The sequence below is a fragment of the Aythya marila genome (genome assembly GCF_965140915.1).
Source record: "Aythya marila genome assembly, chromosome: 3".
Lineage (NCBI taxonomy): Eukaryota > Metazoa > Chordata > Aves > Anseriformes > Anatidae > Aythya > Aythya marila.
The window spans coordinates 32,162,092-32,177,477 of NC_139044.1; the positions used below are offsets into that span (position 1 = coordinate 32,162,092).

At 41.7% G+C, this 15,386-nt stretch overlaps 1 protein-coding gene across 5 annotated transcripts in view; it reads left to right on the forward strand.

Moving 5' to 3' along the window:
* BIRC6 (baculoviral IAP repeat containing 6) overlaps positions 1-15,386 on the forward strand; it is a 181,110-nt gene that overhangs the window by 74,232 nt on the left and 91,492 nt on the right. For all 5 annotated transcript variants that reach the window (XM_082757615.1, XM_082757618.1, XM_082757619.1 and 2 more), the window contains 7 exons: positions 433-588; positions 964-1,097; positions 2,371-2,524; positions 3,176-3,292; positions 4,068-4,222; positions 12,745-12,871; positions 13,672-13,782. In XM_082757615.1, coding sequence (XP_082613741.1) covers positions 433-588; positions 964-1,097; positions 2,371-2,524; positions 3,176-3,292; positions 4,068-4,222; positions 12,745-12,871; positions 13,672-13,782 — 954 coding nt within the window. The remainder of the gene's footprint in view (positions 1-432; positions 589-963; positions 1,098-2,370; positions 2,525-3,175; positions 3,293-4,067; positions 4,223-12,744; positions 12,872-13,671; positions 13,783-15,386) is intronic.

A 15,386-nucleotide genomic window follows, 5' to 3' on the forward strand; every position in this document is an offset into this window, starting at 1 on the left:
TATTCTTCAGTATGTAGCTTACATTGAAAACTGACTTTCTTCATAGCTTTTTTTTTATTTTATTATTATTTTGTTAGAATCTGCTGACTCTTAAGATAGTGAGTGAAAAAACATATGATTCACAAGCAAATTGAGATGAGATTGTCATAAATAGAATTTAAAATCTTTTGATTATCAGTCAATCCTGAATAAATGACTTCTGCACTGAAAAGTAAAGTGTGCGTGTGTGTGTATACACATTGTATATGTGTGTGTGTGTGTGTGTGACCCCAATTATTTGAAAATTATCCAGAACTCGTCCCTTTTGAAGAAGTAGCTCTTGGAGAATTTAGTTAGATGAAGAAAAACAGATAATTGGCCTAGATGTAGGGACGTTAATTTGTAATGGGAATGGAGTTTGAAATTGAGTTGTCTGCTTAATGTCATGCATAGGAGAGCTGTTGGCACCTATAGCAGCTGAAGCTATGGAAGAAGGTGCTTTGGGAGAAGATGCTGGAGCTTCAGCTGGGGATTCTGATGACTCTCTTCAGCAATCCACAGTTCAATTAGTGGAAACAATAGATGAACCTTTGACACATGACATCACAGGTACATTAGTCGATAATCTTGAAGTATATATGCATACTGAAAACTTTTTTGTGTGTGTTTTTTTTTTTTTTTTTTTTTAAAAAAAAGCTTTGCTGTTACTTATCTGTCAAAATATTAGTAAGTAATTTTTGATGAAATAATTAATTTCTGAAAACAAAGGCAAAATATGAGCAGTTCTTCAACTGATATCTCTGATCAGTAAAAAGTGGTTGTTATTCTGAATATTTAAGAAAAGGCAGGTTTGATGTACGCATTAAAATTTTCCACTAAGAGCTATGAGTATTAAAAGCCTTAGTATTACCCATAAAGTATATGATATATCCCTGTTTCATAATTGGTACTTGGTAGTATTAAAACCATTTTAATCATTCAAAGGTGCTCCACCTCTATCATCTTTGGAAAAAGATAAAGACATTGACCTTGAATTACTGCAAGACCTGATGGAAGTTGATATTGATCCTCTGGATATTGATTTGGAAAAAGATCCCCTTGCAGCCAAAGTTTTCAAGGTATGATGCACTTGAGTTTTCAGAGTAGCCCTTACATGTGAAATAGTAAAAATCTTTCTCTTCTTCAGTTATGGTATTTGGTCTCTCAGACCTGTTCTCACCTTTTTGTAAAGGCTTAATATTAGAATGATAGGAAAGAATGTAGGGATTGTGTTCACATCTCAGATATCCATATCTCTGTTTACCACACAATATTTTCCATGAAGATATCCGTATAAACAGTATGCTTTGAGTTTAATCATAATTTCGTAATAATATGTTGAGCCTTTTCTCTGTGTCGAATAGGATGAAATTCTCATTTTGGCATTTTCCTACCCCCTCAGTATTGACCTTAATACAAATGAGGCTGAAAGTTTTTTTCTAAATTGTTTTTCTTTCTACTTGATCGGACAGTACTATATTTTCTTACATTTTTCTATATCCCGTTGTGTCCTTGCACTGATTAGCTCTTGCTTAAAGACTTTTTTCCTTCAAATCTCACCCAGCCAAATTATTCCACCCACTCCTTATTTTTTTTTTTTTTATTGTCTCCCTCCTTTATTGTACTATAATGGAATTTGGCATTTTCCCCAGTTCACTTCATCCATGGGTATATTCATGATCTTATTGCCCAATTGTTCTTCAGAATACAGCCAGAAAAATTCTTCTTCATTCTTAATATTTCTTAAAATCTGTTTCTGCTTTGTTGTTTCTGTGAACTGGTAATTGATACAGGATCTTCACATTAAAAAGATGCATATATAACATGCTTTTAAACACTCTTATATTACTATTTTTTATTATGATCCATGTGCTTTTTTAGTGTCTTTAATTATGACACTTGAGTAGATATTGTTCAAGTCTTTATTTTACAGAACCCAGTATAAATAATAACAGCCTCACCGAGGCCTCAAGGTACTTTAATAGTACTGTTATACTTGTAATGTATTCTGTCTTGATAAATAACATCTCAAAATACCTGTGTGAATTTGGAAGTGGAGCATCACAGGATTGTAGATGTGTGAGTAAATCCTGTTGATAACATTTTCAAACTGTTTCCCTCAATCTTTGAGACAGATAAATAAATTGCTGGATTTTGACAATCACTAAGGATACAGTAGTTTGTACTGCAACAAGAAATAAAAATTTCTAAAGTTATTACATCCGATATTCTGTTTTTTTTGTTGTTGTTGTTTTGTTTTTTGGAACGACTATATTTGTTTTTATTAAAAAATATTTCTGCACTTGGGCAGTCTAAATAGTTGCTGATGTTTTTCTTGTTTTGTTTTTTAAGCCTATAAGCAGTACATGGTATGATTACTGGGGTGCTGATTATGGTACCTACAATTACAATCCTTACATTGGAGGCGTTGGAATTCCAGTTGCAAAACCACCAGTAACTACAGAGAAAAATGGATCACAAACTGTGAGCGTATCGGTCTCTCAAGGTGAGCAATGAACTGTTCTCTCATACTGTATGCCACACTTCAGCCTGAAAGAATTAAATTTCCTATGTGCCACATTTTTTCTGTGATAACTGAGAAAAATATTTCCTGAGGTTTTTATTTAAAATACAGCAGAGAATCTTATATTCTAAAATTTTCGAACACGCCCTTATGGTCAGTTAAAAATTACTCTTTTATTCTACGTGCTTACAAATTTTGGAATCTCTTTTCTAGTTGGCTGATACTTTGTATAGTTGGCCCTACCCAATGGAATAAATCCATGCCACACTTTTTTTTGGTTCTTCTTTGAGAACAATTACTTCACAGAAAAACATAGGCTTAAACATATAGATTCAGTTGTATGTGATAGTAAGATGACTGTGAGAGGAAATCTGTGTGTTTCATGAGAAAATTGTGATTTTATTAATTATATACTTCATGTTCATAAGAATCTTATGTTCAGTTCAGAGTGCAAGTTTCTATGTTCTGCTTGCATCATAGGTAAAACTGAATCTTCCTATCAGTGATACTGAGATTTTTTTCTTCAGTTTAGTGTGGACTGTGCATCTGTACTGCTTGTACAGGATATTAGACACACTAGCTATGCAAGTCTTTGATATAATTCAGTTTTACTCTGTTTATTGCCTTGTGTAGCTTTAGATGCACGTCTAGAAGTTGGACTTGAACAGCAGGCTGAGTTGATGCTGAAAATGATGTCCACCCTGGAGGCTGATTCCATTCTGCAAGCATTAACAAACACATCTCCTACATGTAACTATATATTGTCAAATAATTCTCTTCATATGATAACCATTTGAAATTTGTACTGTTTATTTTCTGCAGTCACTTAGCAGCTTAGAAAAAATTGTATTTCACTTGAATTTTCTTCTTAGGCTGAGCTTCAGAAATATTTTATTTGGACTTCTAAATTATGTGGATAAGTTATTCAAGATATTTTCTGAAATTGGTCAGATAGGCAGGATTCATTTTACAAGCCATAACAGTACAATGGAAAAATTGCTTTTATTTTCTGATCCAGGTGCAAGTAAACATTATTTCCTATTTTTGTGAAGCTTCATTATTTGTGAAATGTTAGCTGCTGTGTACTTGTTTCATCTATTCAGTGATGGAAGTGAAAATGCTTTTCAGTACTTCTCAAGTATTTTGAACTTGACTATACAGTAAACTTATGTTGTCAGAACACCCATGATGCTGATTTAGTGTTACCAGGAGACTTATAAAACGCACGTTTAGTAAAAACTGTTAAAAGTATGTTTCTTTGGGCTTGCTTTTCAAGCAGTTTTTGTGAAGATGATGTCTGACATTGAAGTAGGGCTTTCATGATAGGGTAGTCAGCAGTCCAGCTCATATGAACACCACATGGAAGATGTTGTTGTAATTTATAAAATAAGTGCATTTCCATTAAGTATAAAATATGAGGAAATAAGCATGAAATTTCATTTAGCAACTTGCCCAAAATAAGTGGGGGTTTGTAATTTTCTTTATGTATTTATTTATTGATGTTGTTTTTGTTTGATTGTTTTAGTAACCCAGTCTCCTAGCGGAACAGATGATTCATTGCTAAGGGGATTGCACACTGCTAACCAAAATGCCCAGTTGATTGTACAGTTGTCATCTATACCAATGCTGAGTGCATGCTTCAACAAACTCTTTTCCATGCTACAAGTCCACCATGTTCAGGTATAGAAGTATGAACTTTGAAATGTTTTGATAATATTTCTCTCTGAATTTGAAATTTGTTTTCCTATATTTCTTACTACTTAGAATTCAACTAACCTGTTAGGTTATGTGATTTATTGCTAATGAAGTTGTCCTGGACAGCAGTACTAATAATGTCATAGATAAGCTGCTGAAGGCTTTTAACGATTAGGGACTTTATTGTTAGAGTAGAAAAGTAGGAGTACATTTTTCATATTTAAAAACAAGTCAATAGGTTCACTAAAGGATGGCAATTACCTTACTGTTAGTGAAGAATGTCACTAAGTGTGCAGTTGCCGTTTATGGAGGTTTTCAAAATCCATCTGGATAAGCCCTCATGCAAACCAGTCTGATGTCTTTAGTTGGCCCTTCCCTGAGCACAGTGTTGTACTGCATAACCTCTAGAGGTCCCTTCTGACCTGAATCATCCTGTGATCCTAAATGTTAAAATGAGATGTGTGCTTTTTGAGAAGTCATTGATTTAATGCTGTTCTTGATAATATACAAGGGAACATGGTATGTTGTATGTAAGTGCTCAGGTATCTACCTACCTGTTTATATTTTAATTGGATGGCTGACTGCATCCGGCATCGTTCTTTACATGCCTGTCCTGGTTTCAGTTAGCACAGAATTAATTTTCTTCCTAGTAGCTGGTGGAATGCTGTGTTTTGGCTTAGAATGAGGAGAGTGCTGATAACACCCCGATGCTTTAATTGTTGCAGAGCAGTGCTTATACTAAGCCAAGGACATCTCAGCCTTTGCTCTGTCCTGCCAACGGGCAGGCTGGGGGGTGCAGTAAGAGCTGGGAGGGGACAGACCCAGGACAGGTGACCCAAACTAGCCAAAGGGGTATTCCATACCATCTGACGTCATGCTAAACAATATATAGGGGTGGCTAGCCGGGGGGAGGGGGCCGGACTGCTCGGGGTTAGGCTGGGCATCGGTCAGCGGGTGGTGAGCAATTGCATTGTGCATCACTTGTTTGTACATACTATTATTACTTTCGTATTATCACCATTGTATCATCATTATTATTATTGTTATTATTATTTTCCTGTCTTATTAAACTGTCTTTATCTCAACTCACGGGCTTCACTTTCCATTTCTCTCCCCCGTCCCAGAGAGGGAGGGGGGAGGGTGAGCGAACGGCTGCGTGGTGTTTAGCTGCCAGCCGGGTTAAACCACGACAGTCTTTTTGGCGCCCAACGTGGGGCCCGAAAGGTTGAGATAACGGCAGATCTGACCAGAGTGTGTTAAACTAAAATTGGTATAAGTATTAGACCTGCTTAATAGTCACTTGTCATAATGCTGATTGCTTTAATCTCAACTGTGCTGCGCCTGTTTTCCAAATTGAGTATTATAGCACGTTATTTTCCGTATGTGCTCTCTGTCATGTTGTTTATCCTCTCCGGGCCCTGGTTTCAGACCATTATGGTACTGTGTGTTGTATCAGTGGCTTATGAGATGATGAAATATCTGGCCATGACTCTAACCTGGTATTTGTACTCAGTAACATCTTCGATTCTATACTTTGGAAACTGTATTTTGGAAACTATTAGCAATTGTATCTGTTGCCTTTTTTCATTAGGGAGTCAATCTGTGGAGGGGAAAGGGGAAGATAATTTTTCTTACTTGATCACTCTCCCTTTCTCCTTCACCACCCCTGTACCCTCCTTGATCACTCTCCCTTCCTCCTTCACCACCCTCTTATCCTCCGAGTTTATTACAATAGCTCTCCAAGATATTGAATATCCTTGGGATACTCAGACCAGCATAGTCCTGTTGTTCTGCCTCCTGAATGCACTTCAGGTTCTGCTTAAAGTTAAACAACTACTTAGGAAGCTCATCCGGAGATCTGCCCGGAGGCAGTATAGTTGTGGGTGGCAGGGAGTATGGGAGGATATGGGCAGGCATCTAGACCAGTTGGCACCCCCAGTGTTTTGGAAATTCACCCCTGAACAAGTGCAAAATCCTCAAAAACTGGCAGAATGCTTGAATAAAAGGTGTCGCGATTCGGGAAGTTCCAAAGTAACACAAATCATTGTAACATGCTGGGGCCTGGCTTACGCCTATCGAGCTGCCATGGATACTGCTATCAACTTAGTGACAGACCCTGCGGCCACTCCAAGTCCCGTGACAGATCCAACGGCCACTGTGACCCCTACGGTGGACTCTGCAGCCGCTCCAGTCCCAGCTTCTGCAGATGCTCCAGTCCCAGCTCCTGCAGATGCTCCAGTCCCAGCTCCTGCAGCCACTCCAGTCCCAGCTCCTGCAGCCGCTCCAGTCCCAGCTCCTGCAGCCGCCCCAGTCCCAGCTCCTGAAGCCGCCCCAGTCCCAGTTCCTGCAGTCGCTCCAGTTCCAGCTCCGGCCGCTACTCCAGTCCCAGTTCCTGCAACTGCTCCAGTCCCAGCTCCTGAAGCTGCTCCAGCTCCAGCTCCTGAAGCCGCTCCAGCTCCAGCTCCTGCAGCTGCTCCAGTCCCAGTTCCTGCAGTCGCTCCAGTTCCAGCTCCGGCCGCTACTCCAGTCCCATTTCCTGCAACTGCTCCAGTCCCAGCTCCTGAAGTCGCTCCAGCTCCAGCTCCTGAAGCCGCTCCAGCTCCAGCTCCTACTGCTGCTCCAGTCCCAGCTCCTGCAACTGCTCCAGCTCCAACTCCAGCTCCTGTAGCCGCTACAGCTCCGGTTCCTGCAACTGCTCCAGCTCCTGTAGCCGCTCCAGCTCCTGTGGCCGTGTCAGAGAAACGAGCTGTAGCAGTGCAAGTTGACCCTGCAGAGGGCATTCCAACCCCTGTGGCAGACCCTGTAACAAAGTCAGAGAAACGAGCAGTAGCAGTGCAAGCTGCCCCTGTAGAGAAGGTGAAAATATGGTATAGAAATTCAAGTCGTTTAGAACGCAGAGAGTCTTCTGCCAATCCAGGTAAGGCTTCTGCCAAAACTAAGTATAGAGATGACGAAGATGATGACGACGCTGGGCCGTCAAGGATTCAGGAGGAGGAAGATGAGGATGCCGAAAGAGCAACAGTAACTACCCGAAGCCTAAACGAGCGCGAGCTACGAGATGTGCGAAAAGATTTTGGTCGCTGTATAGGTGAGCAGCTTGTCACCTGGCTGCTCCGGTGCTGGGACTCTGGAGCCAATTGTGTGGAATTAGACGGCAGGGAAGCCAAGCGGCTGGGATCCCTTGCTCGAGACGCCGGCATTGACAAAGCAATTGCAGATGGAGCACGACCCACCAGCCTCTGGAGGCGTCTCCTCTCAGCTGTGAGGGAAAGGTATCCCTTCAAGGAAGATATTTTATGTCTACCAGGCAAGTGGACCACTATGGAGAAGGGAATCCAGTACCTGAGGGAATTAGCCGTACGGGAAGTGATTTATGAGGATCCAGACCTCAAACAAACATCCACAGATCCAGATGAAGTCAAGTGTACACGACCCATGTGGCGGAAGTTTGTACGGAGTGCACCATCATCATATGCCAGCTCATTGGCAATAATGGCCTGGAAAGAGGATGAGGAACCCACAGTGGGTGAAGCGGCTAAACAACTCCGGCAGTACGAAGAAAGTCTCTCCTCTTCCTTACAGGCCTGCGTCTCAGCTGTGGAGAAACTTTCTGAAAAGGTTCACCAACTTGAAGAGAATCTATTGTCCTCCCCACCTGAACCAACCAGTGCCCACCGACCAAAGGAGAACACTTGGGAGAAACTTTCTGAAAAGGTTCACCAACTTGAAGAGAGATTATTCTCCTTCGCACCTGTACAAAGCAGTGTCTCAGCTGTCAGGGGTAGGCGTTCACCCACACAAGGAAGACGATATGGTGGGTACTCACCCCGTGCCACCCTGTGGTTTTACTTACGAGACCATGGAGAGGACATGAGAAAGTGGGATGGAAAATCTACCGCGACCCTAGAGGCACGGGTACGTGAGTTGCAAAAGAAAACAATCAGGAAAAAGGGATTCTCCGAAAAGTTTGCTGCTCCAACTTCCAGCAGACAGTCCTTCAAACACAGAAACGAGGAAGATTCTGACCAGGATTAGGGGGGCCCTGCCTCCAGCCAGGGGGAGGAAAGGGACAATCGAGTTTATTGGACTGTGTGGATTCGATGGCCTGGCACATCACGCGCACAGAAGTATAAGGCTTTAGTAGACACCGGTGCACAATGTACTATAATGCCATCGAGCTATAAAGGACCAGAGCCCATCTATATTTGTGGAGTGACAGGGGGATCTCAGCAGTTGACTGTATTGGAGGCTGAAGTGAGTCTGACTGGGAATGAGTGGGAAAAGCACCGCATTGTGACTGGTCCGGATGCTCCATGTATCCTTGGCATAGACTATCTTAGAAGAGGATACTGCAAGGACCCAAAAGGGTTCCGGTGGGCTTTTGGTATTGCTGCCTTAGAGACAGAGGGCATTAAACAATTATCTACCTTGCCTGGTCTCTCAGAGGACCCCTCTGTTGTGGGGTTGCTGAGGGTCGAAGAACAGCAAGTGCCAATTGCTACCACAACTGTGCACCGGCGGCAATATCGCACCAACCGAGACTCCCTGATTCCCATCCATAAGCTAATTCGTCAATTGGAGAGCCAAGGAGTGATCAGCAAGACTCATTCACCTTTCAATAGTCCCATATGGCCAGTGCGAAAGTCTAATGGCGAGTGGAGACTAACAGTGGACTATCGCGGCCTGAACGAAGTCACGCCACCACTGAGTGCTGCAGTGCCGGACATGCTGGAACTTCAGTATGAACTTGAATCGAAGGCAGCCAAGTGGTACGCCACAATTGATATCGCTAATGCATTTTTCTCCATCCCTCTAGCAGCAGAGTGCAGGCCACAATTTGCCTTCACTTGGAGGGGAGTCCAATATACCTGGAATAGGCTGCCCCAGGGGTGGAAACACAGCCCTACCATTTGCCATGGGCTGATCCAGTCTGCACTAGAGCAGGGGGAAGCTCCTGAACACCTGCAGTACATCGATGACATTATTGTGTGGGGTGACACAGCAGAGGAAGTTTTCGAGAAAGGGAAGAAAATAGTCCAAATCCTTCTGAAAGCCGGTTTTGCCATAAAACAAAATAAAGTCAAAGGACCTGCACGGGAGATCCAGTTTTTAGGAATAAAATGGCAAGATGGACGTCGTCAAATCCCAATGGATGTGATCAACAAAATAACAGCTATGTCTCCACCAACTAACAAAAAAGAAACACAGACTTTCCTAGGTGTTGTGGGGTTTTGGAGAATGCACATCCCAAATTACAGTCTGATTGTAAACCCACTCTACCAAGTAACTCGTAAGAAGAATGAGTTTGAATGGGGCCCTGAACAACGACAAGCCTTTGAACAAATCAAGCAGGAAATAGTCCATGCAGTAGCCCTTGGGCCAGTTCGAACAGGACCAAATGTAAAGAATGTGCTCTACACTGCAGCCGGGGAGAACGGCCCCACCTGGAGCCTCTGGCAGAAAGAACCTGGGGAAACTCGAGGTCGGCCTCTGGGGTTTTGGAGTCGGGGATACAGAGGATCTGAGGCCCGCTATACTCCAACTGAAAAGGAGATATTGGCAGCATATGAAGGAGTTCGATCTGCTTCGGAGGTGGTCGGTACTGAAGCGCAGCTCCTCCTAGCACCCCGATTACCGGTACTAGGCTGGATGTTCAAGGGAAGGGTCCCCTCTACGCATCATGCAACTGATGCTACATGGAGCAAGTGGGTTGCACTGATTACTCAGCGGGCTCGAATAGGAAACCCCAGTCGCCCAGGAATATTGGAAGTGATCATGGACTGGCCAGAAGGCAAATACTTTGGGATATCATCAGAGGAGGAGGTGGGTCGTGCTGAAGAAGCCCCACTGTACAACCAGTTGCCAGAGAATGAAAAGAAATATGCCCTGTTCACTGATGGGTCCTGTCGTATTGTGGGGAAGCATCGGAGATGGAAGGCTGCTGTATGGAGTCCTACGCGACGAGTTGCAGAAGCTGCTGAGGGAGAAGGTGAATCGAGTCAGTTTGCAGAAGTGAAAGCCATTCAGCTGGCTTTAGACATTGCTGAACGAGAAAAATGGCCAGTTCTCTATCTCTACACCGATTCATGGATGGTAGCAAATGCCCTGTGGGGATGGTTACAGCAATGGAAGCAAAACAACTGGCAGCGTAGGGGCAAACCTATCTGGGCTGCTGCATTGTGGCAAGATATTGCTGCTCGGGTAGAGAACCTGGCTGTGAAAGTACGCCACGTAGATGCTCATGTGCCCAAGAATCGGGCTACTGAAGAACATCAAAACAACCAGCAGGTGGATCAGGCTGCTAAGATTGAAGTAGCTCAGGTGGACCTGGATTGGCAGCATAAAGGTGAATTATTTATAGCCCGATGGGCCCATGACACCTCAGGCCATCAAGGTAGAGATGCAACATACAGATGGGCTCGTGATCGAGGGGTGGACTTGACCATGGACGCTATAGCACAGGTTATTCATGACTGTGAAACATGTGCTGCAATCAAGCAAGCCAAACGGTCAAAGCCTCTTTGGTATGGAGGACGATGGCTGAAATATAAATATGGAGAGGCCTGGCAGATTGATTACATCACACTCCCTCAAACTCGCAATGGCAAGCGCCACGTACTTACAATGGTGGAAGCAACCACCGGATGGCTGGAAACATATCCTGTGCCTCATGCTACCGCCCGGAACACCATCCTGGGCCTTGAAAAGCAAGTCCTATGGCGACATGGCACCCCAGAAAGAATAGAATCAGACAATGGGACTCACTTCCGAAACAACCTTATAGACACTTGGGCCAAAGAACATGGTATTGAATGGGTGTATCACATCCCCTATCATGCACCAGCCTCCGGGAAAGTTGAACGATACAATGGCCTGTTAAAGACTACCTTGAAAGCAATGGGCGCTGGGACGTTCAAAAACTGGGATACGCATTTGGCAAAGGCCACCTGGTTAGTCAATACTAGGGGATCTACCAACCGAGCTGGACCTGCCCAATCAAACCTGTTACGTACTGTAGATGGGGATAAAGTTCCTGTAGTGCATGTAAAAAATATGCTGGGTAAAACAGTCTGGGCTACTCCTGCCTCAAGAAAAGGCAAACCTATTCGTGGAATTGTTTTCGCTCAGGGACCTGGATATACTTGGTGGGTAATGCAAAAGAACGGAGAGGTCCGGTGTGTACCTCAAGGAGATTTAATACTGGGTGAGAATAGCCCATGAACTGAATTGCACCATGTTAAATAGTATATTATACTGTATATTATCACTACCATGATTACTATAGGTGACTAATTAGAATGTATGGAAAAGAGTGTAACCTGAGCATGACATAAATGGTATGGAATAAGGGGTGGATAGATGTCCTGGTTTCAGTTAGCACAGAATTAATTTTCTTCCTAGTAGCTGGTGGAATGCTGTGTTTTGGCTTAGAATGAGGAGAGTGCTGATAACACCCCGATGCTTTAATTGTTGCAGAGCAGTGCTTATACTAAGCCAAGGACATCTCAGCCTTTGCTCTGTCCTGCCAACGGGCAGGCTGGGGGGTGCAGTAAGAGCTGGGAGGGGACAGACCCAGGACAGGTGACCCAAACTAGCCAAAGGGGTATTCCATACCATCTGACGTCATGCTAAACAATATATAGGGGTGGCTAGCCGGGGGGAGGGGGCCGGACTGCTCGGGGTTAGGCTGGGCATCGGTCAGCGGGTGGTGAGCAATTGCATTGTGCATCACTTGTTTGTACATACTATTATTACTTTCGTATTATCACCATTGTATCATCATTATTATTATTGTTATTATTATTTTCCTGTCTTATTAAACTGTCTTTATCTCAACTCACGGGCTTCACTTTCCATTTCTCTCCCCCGTCCCAGAGAGGGAGGGGGGAGGGTGAGCGAACGGCTGCGTGGTGTTTAGCTGCCAGCCGGGTTAAACCACGACAATGCCCTATCCAAAATGCAGTTTGTGAGGTAGAGGACTTTGATGTTTCCCCAGAATATACAAGTAGTTATTTTCCTCAAGGGAGTTACTCAGAGTAAGCATTTGTGTCTCTCTGATATTAAAGAATGTTTCCCAATAGTAAAATTGGCTTCTGTGAATACCTTTTGAATAATTTCAGTTGACTTTTAAATGTCACTTGCCTAAATTGAGACATCCCAAAAGCTTACATGCAGCCAGTATTTCAATAAAAAGATTTCACAGATAATAAGAAATACACAGATTTTTGAGCAGTGTGTACAACTTTGTATTTTTAAGAAAAACTTAACCATGTTTTGAAAGTCCATAACAAAAGCATAACAAAATAAGTTGCTAGTTATGATGAATTTTACTTGAATATTTTATTTATCAGAATCTTAAGATCAAGTAATGGAGTGTGTATTTGTGTTATCAGTGGAACAGGAACAGTTGAAAATGTAGATAAGGCTTTTTAAATGAAATTTTTTTTGCTCTGCAGTTCTGGAAAAAATTTGAATTTGGTCTGATTTTCTTTTTTTCCTTTTTGCAGCTTGAATCTCTCCTACAGTTATGGCTCACATTAAGCCTGAATTCCAGCTCCTCGGGAAGTAAAGATAGTGGCGCTGATATTTTCCTTTACAATGCTAATCGAATACCTGTAATTTCCTTGAATCAAGGTAAAATACATGAAATAGGGGAAATTCATTTTCAGGAGGGGTGAAATTATTGCCTGTTGGTATTTTTGTCACGATCAGTGACAGAATGATTTCTGTGTTCTTATTAAAGAATTCCTGGTCTCGTTACCTTCTTGGCATGAAAAATGTATAGCTTATATGCAACTGAGGGATGGTTCCTTGAATTTGAATAATCTCCTCATAAATTAAATTTTAAAAGTTGTGCTTCTTAATCATCATTACTCTCCAGAAGACTTTTTAAAACACCTCTTAGTCTAAGGTGAACTGTGCACCTGTGTGCATTTTTCTGACAAATTTCTTCTCCTGGTACACCATCCTATGAACTGTTTATTATTACTATCAGAGTAATATCTGATATTAGGGGTAGGCATTGAGATGTTGTTTTACTTTTTGACATCAGTCTACTGACCTGTCAAAAAGATGTCTAATTTTTTTTTTATAAAGTAATTTATATAGTTTTAAAAAAAAGCAACTGTGGTATCTTGTGGTGAGGGTCTAAAACATTAAGGCCTACTATAATGAACCGTTTGAATTCTGTGAAGACCTTTGAAATACAATATTTCTTTACATCATTTTTTCTGAGATGGCAGGTTTTGGCACTATAGACAGTTCTGTGGGCCTGTTGCTGTGAAGTGCTGGTGTAAGCTTCTTTTCCTAATTGCTTGGAACAGTAGTTGTCAAAACAAACTAAATAGAACAAACAAAAATACAGCAATCAAAATGAGAAATTTGTTTAAATACCCTGCAAATTAATGCTTAGTAAAACATGTTTTTGTTGACAGCTTCAGTAACTAGCTTCCTGTCAGTTCTGGCATGGTATCCTAACACCTTACTCCGGACATGGTGCCTTGTGCTTCATAGCCTAACTCTCATGACAAATATGCAGCTTAATGGTAAGTTGTGGGATTTCTTGTTGTTCATTTTTACAATGTGCAAATGAGTGTTGATTTCCATCTGAAAGATTACCAGAAATTTCCCTTTGTCACAGAAGTACTACTGCTGGTTCTTCCTCAAAGAGTTTAAAAAGAGTTTATCAAGTTGGCTCCATGGACTGCTTGTACCATGAAAAATGAAACCCTAGTGGTAAAAGAAAAGGCTGTTACAATTAAGTTAGCATCGTCTTCAAAAGGGATTTTTAGGCCTAGCTAAAGATCTTTGGGAGGGAGCTTTGTATTAGGGGTGGAGGTAGCAGAGGGTGAGGATTAAGGTAGTGTAAGAAGTATTTGTTTTTCTGATGCAGTAGGAATTTTTCATAAATATGCAGACTTGAGTCACTGCTTATGTTAAGCTACCTGAAGATAAGTCCCTAAAAGCCAGATCTATTCAGAATGAAATCCATCTATTTCATTTCACTTCCCTATGCACAATAGATTAACTTGCGTTCTCCATATTGCTCCATAACACAGTAGAAATAATCTCCCGTTGTGGATGAGATATTGCCACAAGTCAGGTAGAAATTAAAGGATGTTATTTTTGAATGAAGAATTTAAGCTTCTTAATGGCTTACTATCATATGACAGCTGTCATGAGGAATGTGTTTGTGGCCTTGTCCTCAAGACTAAAGAAGATATCAAGAATTAAGAACTTGGAGACTGGAATCTCTGAAACCCTTCATGTTAGGCCAAATGAGAGCTCTTTTAAATTGTTTTCATGCCAAGCATATGACTAGAGGCAATAATTATAGAAGAAATAAACCCAGAGTCATCTTAAAATCATACTTTTCTGAAACAATTTGCCATTCTCTGGTGACACAGCTACTCTCAACAGTTTTCCACAAAGCTGCTTCTGAATCTTTTTCCCTAAACACCATTTGAAACCATTGCCTTACGGGTGCATTTTTTTTCTTCAAATTTTACTGTTTGTCCTTTTTCTGTGATGTTATTGAGAGATCAGTCTCATGAAAATCTACTGAAACTTTTGCTACTAAATTAAATGTTGGTGCTGAGGACAGATTAATGGAAGACTTTGTTGATATTCACAAAGTTTTGGTATTTGAGAACAGGACGTGGTCTGATTTGTAGGGTAACAGTGCCTAACATGCATATGTATTTTCAACACCCTAATTGTAACTGTAGGCTATCAGTTTCTAAAAATTTTGCTGTGTACACCACTGGTTATATGTGAACCTCTTCCATGTGGTATGAGACAGTGTCTGTGTTCTGACACTGATAGGCAGCTGTGCGTATGTGGGAGTTCATTAGGCAACTGCCTGAGATCAGTGATGATCTGAATAAAAAGCAGCTAAGAAGTGACTGCTATGATCAAACACAGGTGTGAATGTGGTTGTGGATTTTGGTGTTTATAAGATTTGGGCCCCAACTGGCTCCTTTTCCTGTACTTACCTATAGAACCAGAAGCTAGGCAAGTTTCAGCACACATCAGATAACTTCTGTGCCAGGATTCCTCAGTAGCTAATAATTCAAAATAATATTCTATTTTGATGGCACTGAGTTATGATATTTAAGAAAATAAATACTCTCTGTCCACTTTGTGACAA